Source organism: Struthio camelus, chromosome 27, assembly GCF_040807025.1.
Source record: "Struthio camelus isolate bStrCam1 chromosome 27, bStrCam1.hap1, whole genome shotgun sequence".
Taxonomy (NCBI): domain Eukaryota; kingdom Metazoa; phylum Chordata; class Aves; order Struthioniformes; family Struthionidae; genus Struthio; species Struthio camelus.
The window spans coordinates 7,222,090-7,235,008 of NC_090968.1; the positions used below are offsets into that span (position 1 = coordinate 7,222,090).

Below are 12,919 nucleotides of genomic sequence, written 5' to 3' on the forward strand. Positions count from 1 at the left end.
GGCACGCTCCTGCTGGCAAGCACGGCAGGCGCGTGGGGCAGAGACGAGCAGCAGCACCGGAGGAGCAGGAGGAGGAGGAGGAGGAGGAGGAATGGCTCCTTGCTCCTCACTGGCCCGGGCTGAGCGCGCGCGTGACTCTGAAGTTTGGCTGCTTTTGCACCCGGAGGAAACCCCCCGGGAGCGCCAAGCGCAGCAGAGCCCGGCGCCCTGGAGCGCCGGCCCGGCTCCGCCAGCGCAGCCACGCGGCCGAGCCGGAGCCCTGGACATGCCCCGGCGCTGGGAGAGGACAATAGCAGACAGCGAGAGAGGGGGGGAAAAATCCCCTCTGCAATTTTCTGCAGGTTTCTATTTAACCTGAAGACAAAGGCTGGCTTTGTGAGGGAGGGCGATGGACGGCTGCTCACGGAAATTTCTTGGCTTTTCCCCTTAACTAGATTTTTTTACCACCTCCAAATTTAGGTAACTATAAAATACAGTAAGTGCCCATTAATATTTTATTTGCTGCAGATTTTTCAATAGCAGGAGCAAGGGCCGGACAAAGGCAGAGTTTCCACCCCCCTGCCCATGCCACGAGGAGGAGGCGGGCCGGAGATTTAAAATCCTCCTCTGCAGCGCAGGCGGGGGCCGTCGGCCCCGGGCAAGCGCGGGGGATTACGCGCTCCCTGAGAAGGGGGCTTAGCTGCCTCACAACCAGGAGTAAACTGAAACCCCATAAACATGGAGAACAAAGTCCGGAAAGCTGCTGCCTCCGCCGCGGAGGGGGACCCGAGCCCCGTCGCCGCTGCCCTGGGGACCGCACGGACAAGACGGAAAAGGCTCCGGGAACTCAATCCTGCCACGGCGTCCCCAAAGCCCCGGGTCTTGCGGGGCCGCGCTCCCGCCACGGCGTCCCCAAACCCCCAGGACCCGTGGGGGCCGCACTCCTGCCGCGGCGTCCCAAACCCCCTGGGACCTGCAGGGACACGCTCCTGCCGTGGCATCCCCAAAGCCCCAGGACCCGTGGGGCCGTGCTCCCGCTGCAGCGTCCCCAAAGCCCAGGGACCCGCGGGGACACGCTCCTGCTGTGGCGTCCCCAAAGCCCCGGGACCCACAGGGCCACGCTCCTGCTGCAGCGTCCCCAAACCCCCGGGTCTTGCGGGGCCACGCTCCCGCCACGGCGTCCCCAAAGCCCCAGGTCTCGCGGGGACGTGCTCCTGCTGCGGCGTCCCCAAAGCCCTGGGACCCACAGGGCTGCGCTCCAGCCGCGGCATCCCCAAACCCCTGGGACCCGCGGGGACACCCTCCTGCTGCGGCGTCCCCAAACCCCCGGGACCCGCGGGGACGTGCTCCCGCCATGGCGTCCCCAAAGGCCCGGGACCTGTGGGGACGCACTCCTGCTGCAGCATCCCCAAACCCCCGGGACCCACGGGGACACCCTCCTGCTGCAGTGTCCCCAAACCCCCGGGACCCGTGGGGACGTGCTCCTGCTGCAGCGTCCCCAAACCCCCGGGACCCGCGGGGACATGCTCCCGCCGCGGCGTCCCCAAAGCCCCGGGACCCGCAGGGACGTGCTCCCACCGCGGCGTCCCCAAAGGCCTGGGACCCGCGGGGACGTGCTCCTGCTGCAGCGTCCCCAAACCCCCGGGACCCGCGGGGACATGCTCCTGCTGCAGCGTCCCCAAACCCCCGGGACCCGCGGGGACACGCTCCTGCTGCAGCGTCCCCAAACCCCCGGGACCCGCGGGGACACGCTCCTGCTGCAGCGTCCCCAAACCCCCGGGACCCGCGGGGACACGCTCCTGCTGCAGCGTCCCCAAACCCCCGGGACCCGCGGGGACATGCTCCTGCTGCAGCGTCCCCAAACCCCCGGGACCCGCGGGGACATGCTCCTGCTGCAGCGTCCCCAAACCCCCGGGACCCGCGGGGACATGCTCCTGCTGCAGCGTCCCCAAACCCTCGGGACCCGCGGGGACACCCTCCTGCTGCAGCGTCCCCAAACCCCCGGGACCCGCGGGGACACCCTCCCGCCATGGCGTCTCGTTCCCGGGCGCGGACCCGGAGCAGGAGGCCGAGGGGCGGCCGTGCCGCAGCGGGGTTCCCGCGCTGGCACTAATCGGGCAGCGCCGGCGAGAGCCGCGCCGGGAAGCGCTGGCCGGCGTCACTGCTCGCCCTGGCAGGAGGCTGGCGAGGGCCCAGCTCCCTGCTCGCGACGTCGCCGCGCCGGACGCTGCTCGCCGGGGCTCAGGTGGCCGCGGCGAGCCCCCCAACAGCCACCTTCGCTCTGGCTAGCGCTGGGCAGGAAAACCCGGGCGGCTTTCCTAGCGTCACAGCTGGGTCGAGGCTGGGCACGGCACCTCTTCAACGCCGGCGAGCTGCCGCGCGGCTGCAGAGCCCCAAGCCGCCCGCGGCCCCCGGGCTGCCTGCTCCAAAGCCTGCCGGGAAACCTCCTGCAGCAGGAGCAGCCTCCTGAGAAAAACATGCGGAGCTGCGCCAGCCGCACCAGCTACAAGGCCAGGGAGCCAGCACGCCAATGGGAAAACCTCGGCGCAGGCTGCCCGCGAGGGAGGCGTCGGGGCGGCACGGGCACGGCCGCAGCTCTTGCGCGCTCCCTGCGCGCGACCGGGGCTCCTGCCGCTCCGACGCCGGCCCCGGCCTCTGCCGCGGGGACGCGCACCCCTGCGCGGTCTTGGGGGGTCGAGCAGAGAGGTGCCCACCGGACAGACGTGCGGGCGTAACTGCAGCCAGCCGGCACCGTCCATCCTCTGCCTCGCCGCAGAAGAGCCAAACCCTCGCAGCCCGCCGGGGGGGGGAAGCGGGTGCCCATGGCGCGGGCGGAGAAAGGGCCGTGACCCAACGTCCCCCCCAACCCCGGCCCTTGCACGGCCTTCGGGGAGAAACCGTGATTAAAAACAAGCGGGATGCCCTCATCTGGGGGACGCGGTCTCCCAGGCTCAGGCAGGCGCCCGCGGGCGGCTCGGAAGCTGGCATGAGTCACCTCTGGTTTCCCCGGGGCCGCGGAGCAGCGGCGCGGCGGGCGGCCGCCGACGCGCAGGGATGCGCGGGGAGCCCCGGCGCTCCCGCGCTGCCCGGCCTCCCCTCCCCAGCCCAGGGCCGGCCTGCGGGCCAGGGGCACCCGCTTTATCTCCTCCCAAGGGAAAAAAGAGGGTGCTTTGTTTCCCTCGCCAAACCACGAACACCGGGTTTTGCTGCAATTTTTCCCCTGATTTAAAATGCCCACCGGCGATGCTGGGTGCGTGCTCGCGTTTTCCGAGCCCGTCTGAACGGCTTTCGGCAGCGACGACTCACCCCCCGGCCAGCAGCGCCGGCGTGCGGCCGCCAAGGCGCTCAGGCAGCCGCGCAGCGCTGCCTGCTCCTGCAGGAGCAATCCTCCTCCTGCGAGGCCTGGCAGACGCCCCGTACCCCGGCTCCGCTCCCAAGAAATAGAGGCGCCTCTTGTCCCAGCAGCCGCCCGCCGCCGCTCCCCGAGCAGCGGCATCGCCCGGCGTGGGGATGCTCCCGCGCGGCGGCGGCGGCGGCGCTCGCTTACCTTGGTCGGGCAGGGTTGGGGCCGGCCTCGCCGCCGACAGCGCGGCTGTGACCAGCACAGCCCAAAGGATGAGGCACCTCCAGGTCAACATCCCACTTCCGCGGCTACTGCTGGGCGACTGGGCTGCGCGACTCCCGCTCCATGGGGGCCCCGGGCTCGCCGGCCGGCCGGGGCGCTGCGGGGCGCTGCTGCGGGCTGCCAGCCCCTCCGACCTGCCGACGGGGAAACGAGAGTCAGGGCCGGCCCCGGCAAGCGGACGAGCGCCAGAGCCCCGCGCGTGACGGCCCCGGCCGCCGCCGTGTCCGCTCGCCGCCCCAGGCAGCGCGCTGTGCACGCGCAGCCCGCGCGGACCCCGGCAGCCCGAAGCACCCCGCGCTCGCGTTGCGCTTTGCCGCAGGCAACGCTGAGGTGCCGAGGGCTACAGCTGCTGGTGAAGCAGAATGCAGTTAAGCAAAATTTCCAAGAAGGGTGGGGGAAATTTCCAAAAGGTGTTTAAAAAAACGGGGGGGGAGGTTCTGCTCTTCTGCTTTCCTCTTTCCACACTCAAGTTTGTGCTAAAAAAGGGGAATTCTAATAGAGATGAAAATGCTGCAAAATTTTTGAAGCAAAACATCCCAGTTGACCCAAGCTGGACTTCCGTGGTGTGGCAGATCCCAGAATTTTTTTAGTTCTCTTTAACTGTTCCCAGAAGCAAAATAGGGGCAATCTTAAAATCTTGGAAAGTTTTGTGGGACAGGAGAGCGGCTTCTGCCCAGCTCTGGAAATCAGGCCACTTCTCCCTGCGCGAGCCTGCCTGGAGGCGCAGCGCCCGCAAACGTCTGCCGGCGTCTCTTCCTTGTCTTCACATCTGCTGCTGCAAACATCTCTGCTCCCAGGCAGCGCGCGAGAGTAAGGAAACCTGCAGGGATGCCCGCGCTGGGCCCCGGGCGTACCGCCAGCCCCCCCGGGGCGCTGCAGCCCCCCCAGCCCAGCTCTGCCGCTCCGGCTAATCCGGCAGCCGCGCTCCTGCAGCCCTTTGAGGGTTTAACAATTTCCGAGGCAGAGATGTAAACCGGGGCGTTAAGACCAAGAACAGGTATCTCACCGGAGGCCTCCCGCTGCGCAAATCCCCCATCTCCAGACCAAACCGCGGCGCTGTCCGTGCAACCGCGCTCCCTCAGCCAAGCAGCTTCTGCCCCGGCCCCGGGGCTTCGGCTGGCGCTGAAGGGGTTAGCGGGGCTCCTCAGCCTCCCGCTCGCGCTGACATGTGCAGGAGATCTCTTTGCACCGACAGCTGTTTTCGGAGCGGCTGCGCGGGGAGAATCCCCCCGGCTTCCACGGCCAACGTTGCAACGGGCGCTCGGCGGCGGGGCAGCTCCCTGCTCGGCCCTGCAGTCCGCCTGCCCCGCGGGCCGTCCCGGCGCGCACCCGGGCCCCGCTCCCCGCGCGGGAAGCCGTTCGCTCCCTAGCAAACAGCCGCAGACAAAGGGTGCGGGGGAGAGGGGAGGCCGCCGGCACCGGAGCCCCGCTGCCAGCCAGCGCCAGGCTGCCCGCGGCGAGCCCAGCCCAGGGCTTTGCACAGGAGGCCGGGGCAGGGGAGCTGGTTTTGCTTCCTGCTCCGAACTCCCTGCAGCTCCAAAAACGGAGCGCCCGGAGCGACCGCACTGCAAACGAACGGGAGGCGCAACGGCGGGGAGGCCAGAAGGAGTGGAAATTTCCCCAGGGAGAGCCGTGAGCAGCTCAGCCGCGCTGGGGCGAGTCCCATCGCGGGAGAAGGGTGCACGGCCGCCGCGCCGCCCGCGCGGCCAGGATTCGGGCCGGGGGAGCCACGAGCGCCCCGGTTCCTGGCTCGGGGTGGCTCTCCAAGCAGATCGGCTCCTGCCCCCTGGGTGCCCCCTTCCCACCGGTGAGCCGGGCCCCGCGTCTGGCCCCGTCCCGCTCCTCCCCGCGCGGAGCGGGGAGCGCTGCCAAGACACGCTCCGGGGGAACGGCCGGAGCCAAAGCACAAACCCACTCGGCCGGCCTGGCCAACTGCTTTCCACAGGGGGATTTCAGCAAATCACTGCGCTCCACCCTCCACGACACATCTGCGACTGTGCAAAAGCCTCCAGTCCAGGTCCCGACACTGGCAGTGCTTAATTGTCCCCCTGGGCTCGGCTGAGAGCCGGCTCGCGGGAGCCTCGCCAGCTAATTGCATAATCTGCGCACGGCCCCACTGGGTCGGACCACAGGCCCTGCTGGCCCGGGACCGCCACCAGCAGCGGCTCGTAGCGGATGCTCCGGAAGAAATGCAAGGAACAGGGTGGGTATAGGACGGTGCCATCCCCAAAACCCTTCCTGCGAGCTCCGGCAGGCTAACGGACCTCCTCAGCCAGAGGACGTATTGCCACCTCTGGGCTTTACGCCCTCAGCCCACCCAGCATCGCTCCAAACCGATTCGCGACCCTCAGCGCGCTGTGCTGAGCACTTCCCAACCTGCCAAGTGCAAACGCGCTTCCTTTCGCCGCGCGGCATCTCTCTAGAACGTGCGCTGCTAAAACCAGTGAGTAATAACGGTAGTGACTAATAATCCACTACTCATCTTCCCCACGCGAGCTGTCCTACGGGGCTCCGTGACACCCCCGGGGGCTGCTTCCTGGACATCCCGTCCCTGCATTCGGGCGCAGAAACTGGGTCCTTCGCTTCCTTTTCCTAGAGCATCGGGTCTGCCCCGGGGCTGGGCTGCAGCTGCCCGAGCCCTTTCCCGGGGACTGCCGCTTAACGCCGGGCGCTCTCTGCAGCGCTCGGCTCCAGCTGAAATGCCCTGAACAGACTCTGTCGCTCAAGAAAGCTCAGTCTTTTGGGGGCACCAGCTGCCTTTTCCCTGCCCCGGCGCGGGAGCCCTCGGGACCAGCACGCTGACACCAGCGGCCGGGCAGCGAAAGCGGCACCCAGCAGCCAAACGCCAGCGGTATCTCCAAGCGCCAGCGCTCTCGGGCGCCAGGCAGTGCGCTTTAAAATAGTTATTGAATGTTAACAATTTATCAGGGTTTGGAAGGGGGAGGCGGAATTCTTTGCGGAAAAGTCTCTGGTATTTCTGGAAATTGTTTTCTGTCTCTAAGCGGTTTTGTTTATCAACTGCACATGCTCCCCGGAACATGCCCTAATGCGGAGCGTCTGCGCGGGCCTCCCCGCGCTCCCGCGCTCTGCCCGCTCCGCGCCGAGGGGGGACGGTGCCTCCAGCAGTTCCTGAAAGATGAGTCAGTGCTGGCTCCAAGCGCAACGAAAGCCTGCTCCAGAGGCACCTCCGAGCTGTGCGTTCCAGCTGATTCAGGGGCTCGACAGCAGCGTATTTCCACCGCGACCCGGAGGGATCGCTCACCAGCGATGACCAGCCCCACGTCTAGGAGAGGCCATGGGAGAAAGAGGAAGGGAGAAGCGGGCCAAGAGCCAGAAAGTGCCTGACCGATGCTCAGCTTCCCCGGGCAGAAAAGGGTGTGAAAGCAGCTATGGCCTTGCGGGAAAGGGGACAGGGACGTGTCCTTACACCGGGGTCACATCACGGACCCCGCCGCTCACCCCGAAAGGCTCAGCCTGGGAAAAGGAGCTGTTCGGAGAGGAGGTTACGCTGGTGGGAAGGGGCAGCGCGGCCCTCCCAGGGGGACCGGGAGCGTGCCAGGTGCCGTGCCCCGTCCCTCAGCAGCGTGGGGAGGATGGGGGCAGCGTGCTCCTACCTGTGCAAACAAAGACACCACCCTGCCCCCTGTTTATACAGCTTTTCTATGAACGCGGGCAGGAAATCGTTTGCTCTGAAGGAGCGCAGCTCCGGCAGGGTGGGTCTGCAGCCCTGTCCGGGGCACGGGCCTCGGACGCACCTTCCCCGCTCCCGCGTGGCACGGGCACACTGCAATTTACTGCTCAGGGGTGGATTTAAGCAACTAAAAATGGAAGCGCTAAGGGAGGAACGACGGCTAACTGCCCCTTAGAGACCTGTCTGCTGAGACTGCAATTACAAGTGGCCCAATTACACCCACGGAGCTATTCAGGAACACGGACAGGAACACCCATGTGCGCATCCATACGCCCTCTCCCACCTGCACGCGTCCTCCCGTACACAGGTGCACACGCTCGCTGCACGCTCGCACACCAGCGAAGATGCTATCAGACTGCCCTTGCACGCCTGTGCATCCACGACAAGCGCACCTCTCGCAACCTCTCTCCCTCGCCGCCCCCAGAGCAGCCTCTCAGTCCGGCCCCGGCGAGGACGCGGAGGCTGGACTCTTATCTCCGCTCTGTCCCGTGCCTGTGAGTTATGAGGGCTGAGCTGTCCGCGGAGGCGGCGCTGGAAGGGCTCCTCCGCTCCTGGGAGGAGGCCCATGCCTCCGGGCTGAGTGTAGCGGGGAAGCCCCTGCAGCCGCCTGGCTCATGCTCCGCGAATGCACCAAAGGGGCCAAACGCAGACGCCAGTGCCGGACCAGGGCTGCTCGGCCGGGACGCCCGGGAGCTGAGCATGGTTCAGGACGGGTCCCCGTGGTCCCGGACGGGTGCTGTGTCCCACGTCCTGCAGGAGAGCCCCCAGTGTCGGTCTCCCAGGAGCAGCCGGCGCTACCCGCTGCCCTGCTGCCCTCTTAGGCTTCGTCTCACGGCCGAGCAGGACCGGTCTGCGCAAGCAGTCCCCACGTCAGGGCGTACGCGGAGGCAGCCCGATCGTCAGGGAGCCTCGGGGCCACCAACCAGCTGCCGATAAAAACCAACAGGGCAATCCAGATTCAACAGAGAGAAGTTTCAACTCGGCTCCCAGGTCAGCAAGGTTTCAGGAGCCCGCGTTGCTGGAGGTTGGGACCGGCCTGAGCAAACGAGGAGCAGGGACCACGGCACCACGTCAGGCTCAGAGCAGAGCTGCTCCCCAAGACCTTGCACCTGCCAGGCATACACGCGCTCCAGCTTCAAAACGTACATGAAGAGACGCTGAATTTTTCTCAGAGGCTCAACGCAAGCAGCCCTCCAAGTGCCCTTGCAAAAGAAGGGCACGCCAAAGACAAAAGTCTTGGGCAGGACGAGGGAGAACAGCCTTCCCCTTGCCCACACCTCCCTGCCCCAGCCTATGGCTCAGGTCAGGAACCAAGTATTTGCCGAAATAAAAAGCAAATACAACTGCAAATGTAACTATAGGGAAAAATTATAATGCTTAAAGCAGACACATGCTTGGAAAAATAAACATCCAACTGTGCCGCATACATACAGTGTTAACCCTTTCATGCCGTATGAGTTAGAGCCTGTTGCAAGGCCTTACAGCTACCAGAAATATCCCTGGAGAGAGGTCCCTGCACGCTATCTGTGTGCACCCTGCAGAGTGACCAGGGAGTCTGGCAGACGGGGCAGGAAGGTAGGTTCAGAAGCAACCTCAAATCCAGGGATCCCTCTCCAAGGACTTGATTTTCAGATCTGCAGAACATCTCTTAGTACCCAAAAGCCTCAGCTGGGCTACTGAACGCTGAGTGCCCCGGCTGGTGACCAGTGCGGGATGTCCCAGACAGGGGCAGTGGGATGCAGCCACAGTCTGCCATCCTCTGGAAGAGGCAAAGGCCAGTTAACCATCTGCAGAGGGAGCTGGATGGGGGTTTGCTACGTTCAGATCCTCCAAGGAAAGCTGCTGGGAGAGGAGAGATGCACATTTCTCCAGCAAATGTTTCCCCTATTGTTTGCATTTGCCTTCATCCCCAGAAGCAGAAGGTCTGCAAGGCCTGGGAAGCTGAGGAGAAAGTGGGATTGCCAGGGCTGGATGAGCATCGCAATTCACTCTCCATCGAGCGGCCCCTTCTAGCAGCCAGGGCTTGCAGAGCCAGAGCATCAGGGTAAAACCTGCTGAGGCTGGAGCCAAAACAGCTCCTAGTGCAGTTCACATTTTTAGGCACATAAATAAATAAGGAGCTCCAGTTTGCACCTGAAAGCAACTTGGGCTCCTTCCCAGCACGGCTGGAGCAGCCAGCGCTCCCCATGGCAGGCGCTTTGCACCCAGCAAAGCCCGGTACCGACCCATGCGCGTGCAGGCTGCTTTTGCAACGCAGGGAAGAGCACTGCTCCTGCCTTCACCCCGTCAGGGCAGGGACCATCCTGATTTATTTTAATCCTCCCTGAACAACACAAGGAAAAGGCAATAGTGCATGCCAGCCACCGCAGAGATTAAGGAAGTGCTCATGTGTGGGGAAAATGGCTGCTAGCCAGAGAGGTATGCAGGGTCCGTGCTCCCGGCCCCGCAGCATCGGCAGGGCTCGGCGGGGTCGCTGCATTGCCGCTGCCCGCGCCCCCACGGCTCCCCGCCTCCTCTGCACAAGCGCTCGCGCGCGGCCCCTCACCGCCGAGCGAGTCCCAGGCACAGCACCGCTGCCTCCGCCTGCTCAAGTCTGAAAGCAAATTCCAATTTCACTCGCTTCGGGACCTGGGCAGAAGAACAGCTTCTAAGCCTCTGTGCTTTATTAACACAAGCAGTTCGGTGAACCACACTTCGGTGTTTAAACATTCACCGGAAGGAACTGTGTACCAGTCAGCCGTAGCGCTTCAGACGCTGGGTAGTTATTCAACAATCTAGGCAGAGAAGGAGAAGCGCACCACGACTCCAGTACTTCTCTGTGTAACCTGAACGCATTACAAATGGATACGCAACTCGTGTTTTCAGCTGGGCCGGCTAGTTACATAAGTCAAGCTGCCTCTGATTGGATCTTGCACTCAACTCGGTAAAACAGCAAAAATTACAAATACCACAACCAAAAATGCCATCTGAAACCCAATACAGTCCCGGCTAGTTACGCACATCATCCCAGCAGATAAGACAAATATCGCACACGCCATCAGCCAGCACGCTGTACTCTCTGAGCGTTCGCCATGTATGAACAAGGACGACTCTCAGAGATCCTGGCAAAGAGTTTTGATAAAAGACAATCTCAGAATCTCCTCATCTCCCCATGGGCACCTCACAAACACAAAGGAAATATACAATTTAAGGATATGTTGTTTCCAGCATCTCAATCCCCAGTTACCACCGGAATGCCCCAACATCAGGAGGCTTAAACAAAACAAAACCCAGCAAGTGCCGGCTCCTTACTCATCTTCTTCTGGGAGCCTTGAGGCTCCCGTTTGCGAACTTCTCTTCGCACACAACGGCTAGGCAGCAACTTTGCAAACAAGCCACCGAACGGCAGAGCCAGGTCCGCGCCAGCCCCGCGCCGGGCGGTGGCCTCGGGCCCGGCCGCGCTGCCGGAGCGCCGGCGCCGCGGGGGGCTCCCGGGCCGCGGCCCCCGACGGGCCCCGGGCCGGCGCGTTTCCAACGTGCCGCCCCGCCGCGCTGCGCGGAGCGCCGGCCGCGGAGCCCGACGGACCGGAGCCGCCGGTGCCTGCGAAGCCCCGATGCCTGGAAATCGGAGCCCTCCGCTGCGCTGCGGAGCCCCGATGCCCGCGAACCGGAGCTCCCCCCGGTGCCTGCGAAGCCCCGATGCCTGGAAATCGGAGCCCTCCGGTGCCCGAGGAGCCCCGATGCCTGGAAATCGGAGCTCCCCCGGTGCCCGAGGAGCCCCGATGCCTGGAAATCGGAGCCCCCCCGGTGCCCGAGGAGCCCCGATGCCTGGAAATCGGAGCCCCCCCGGTGCCCGAGGAGCCCCGATGCCTGGAAATCGGAGCCCCCCCGGTGCCCGAGGAGCCCCGATGCCTGGAAATCGGAGCCCTCCGGTGCGCTGCGGAGCCCCGATGCCCGCGAACCGGAGCTCCCCGGTGCCTCCGAAGCCCCGATGCCTGGAAATCGGACCCCCCCGGTGCCCGAGGAGCCCCGATGCCTGGAAATCGGACCCCCCCGGTGCCCGAGGAGCCCCGATGCCTGGAAATCGGAGCCCTCCGGTGCCTGAGGAGCCCCGATGCCCGCGAACCGGAGCCCCCCCGGCGCCCGAGGAGCCCCGATGCCTGGAAATCGGACCCCCCCGGCGCCCGAGGAGCCCCGATGCCTGGAAATCGGAGCCCTCCGGTGCCTGAGGAGCCCCGATGCCCGCGAACCGGAGCCCCCCCGGTGCCCGCGAAGCCCCGATGCCCGCGAGCCGGGGCCGCCGTCGAGCGGCGGGAGGGCGGCGCAGGCGGCGGTACTCACCGGAGCCCCGCGGGGCGGCGGCGGCGCGCTGCCCGCCGCTACCGAACAATGGCGGGTGCCCGGCCGGGGCGAGGGCGCAGCCCCGCCGGCGCCGCGCTCACTGCGGCCGCCCCATGGCGGCGCCGGCCCCAGGCGCTCCCGCCGCCGCCGCCCCGACCCGACCCGACGGGCGCCGCTGCCGCTGCCGCTGCCGCCGCGTCCCCGCCGCCGCCGGACTGAGCCGCTCCCGCACCGCCCCGCCGCCTCCTCCCCGGCTCCTCCTCCGCGCTCCCCTCCGCCGTCCTCCCCAGCCCTCCTCCTCCTCCTCCTCCTCCTCCTCAGCGGCCTGCTGGGGCTTGTAGTCGCCGCCGACCCCCTCGCTCCCCGCCTCCCCTCGACGCCCCCGGGCTGCGCTCCGGCCCGCCCGGCGGCCGCCCCCCGCCGGGCCCCTGCCCGGGGCCTCGGGGCCGCCGCTGGGTTGCGAAGGCTGTTCCCCCCCCCCCCCCAAAACCGTCCAGGTTGCGCATACGAGGTGCTCGGCCCTTCCGCAGCGGGATGCTTCCTTCTGCGCTCGGCCCCTCTCTCGCTCATGGCTGCTGCGCGCCGGGAGAGCGGCGAGCCGGGAGCCCCGCCGTCCGGGGGAGGCAGAGCCGGGAGCAGGGGCAGAGCCCTCGTCCCGCGGCGCCGGCCTCCTGGCAGGGCCTCCGCCGACCAGGCGCCGAGACAGCGGCGCGCTGGCACGCAGGGGCGGCAGCGCGCTGGGGAGCCCAGAGCCCCCAGCCTGGCCCTTCTGCGAAGCCAGGCCTGGGGCACCCACTTTCTGCCAGCAGTTTTCCAAAGGGTTGCCAGACTCAAATCATTCCTGGGAGCCGTCCAGGAACTCCTGCTGCTGGAAAGCCTGCCCCTCCCCTGCTGTGCCCAGCTGGGCAGCTCTCCACTGAGGTCCGGAGCACGAAGACTTGGAAAGCACCCCGAAAGATCCCTGCGTGCTCAGGCAATACATGTGTCGGCTGGTCAGGCCTCCAGCCTTTCTCCCATATGCTGTAGCTGCTGTACCCTCCCCAGGCCCAGGCCCAGGCCCAATCTCTGCGGGTCGGGCGAGCTCCCCCAAAGCCAGGCTCGCGCAGGGTAATGCGGACTGTGACAAGGTTTGGCCTCCGTGCAGGAAGCACAGATAGAGGAGCAAACCCGACTCACATTCAAAGTCAGGGTAGGTCAGGATGAAGACGTCTCCTGGCTGGTAGTGAAAGACCTGCGTGAGGCAATGTGTAAGTGATTAAGTTATAACAGGGAAGAGGACAGACTGAATTAGCCCTGTCAATCAC

The 12,919-nt window shown here is 66.0% G+C and overlaps 1 protein-coding gene across 2 annotated transcripts in view; it reads right to left on the minus strand.

Moving 5' to 3' along the window:
- The window catches only part of FGFR1 (fibroblast growth factor receptor 1), a 28,591-nt gene extending 16,386 nt beyond the window's left edge, over nucleotides 1-12,205 (minus strand). The window contains exons 1-2 of one of the 2 annotated variants that reach the window (XM_068920718.1): nucleotides 12,124-12,205; nucleotides 3,527-3,738 (exon numbers count right to left, since the gene is read on the minus strand). In XM_068920718.1, coding sequence (XP_068776819.1) covers nucleotides 3,527-3,738; nucleotides 12,124-12,185 — 274 coding nt within the window. In that variant the 5' untranslated portion in view covers nucleotides 12,186-12,205. The remainder of the gene's footprint in view (nucleotides 1-3,526; nucleotides 3,739-12,123) is intronic. The other variant, XM_068920717.1, reaches the window with a different exon arrangement.
- Between the last annotated feature and the right edge of the window lie 714 nt (nucleotides 12,206-12,919).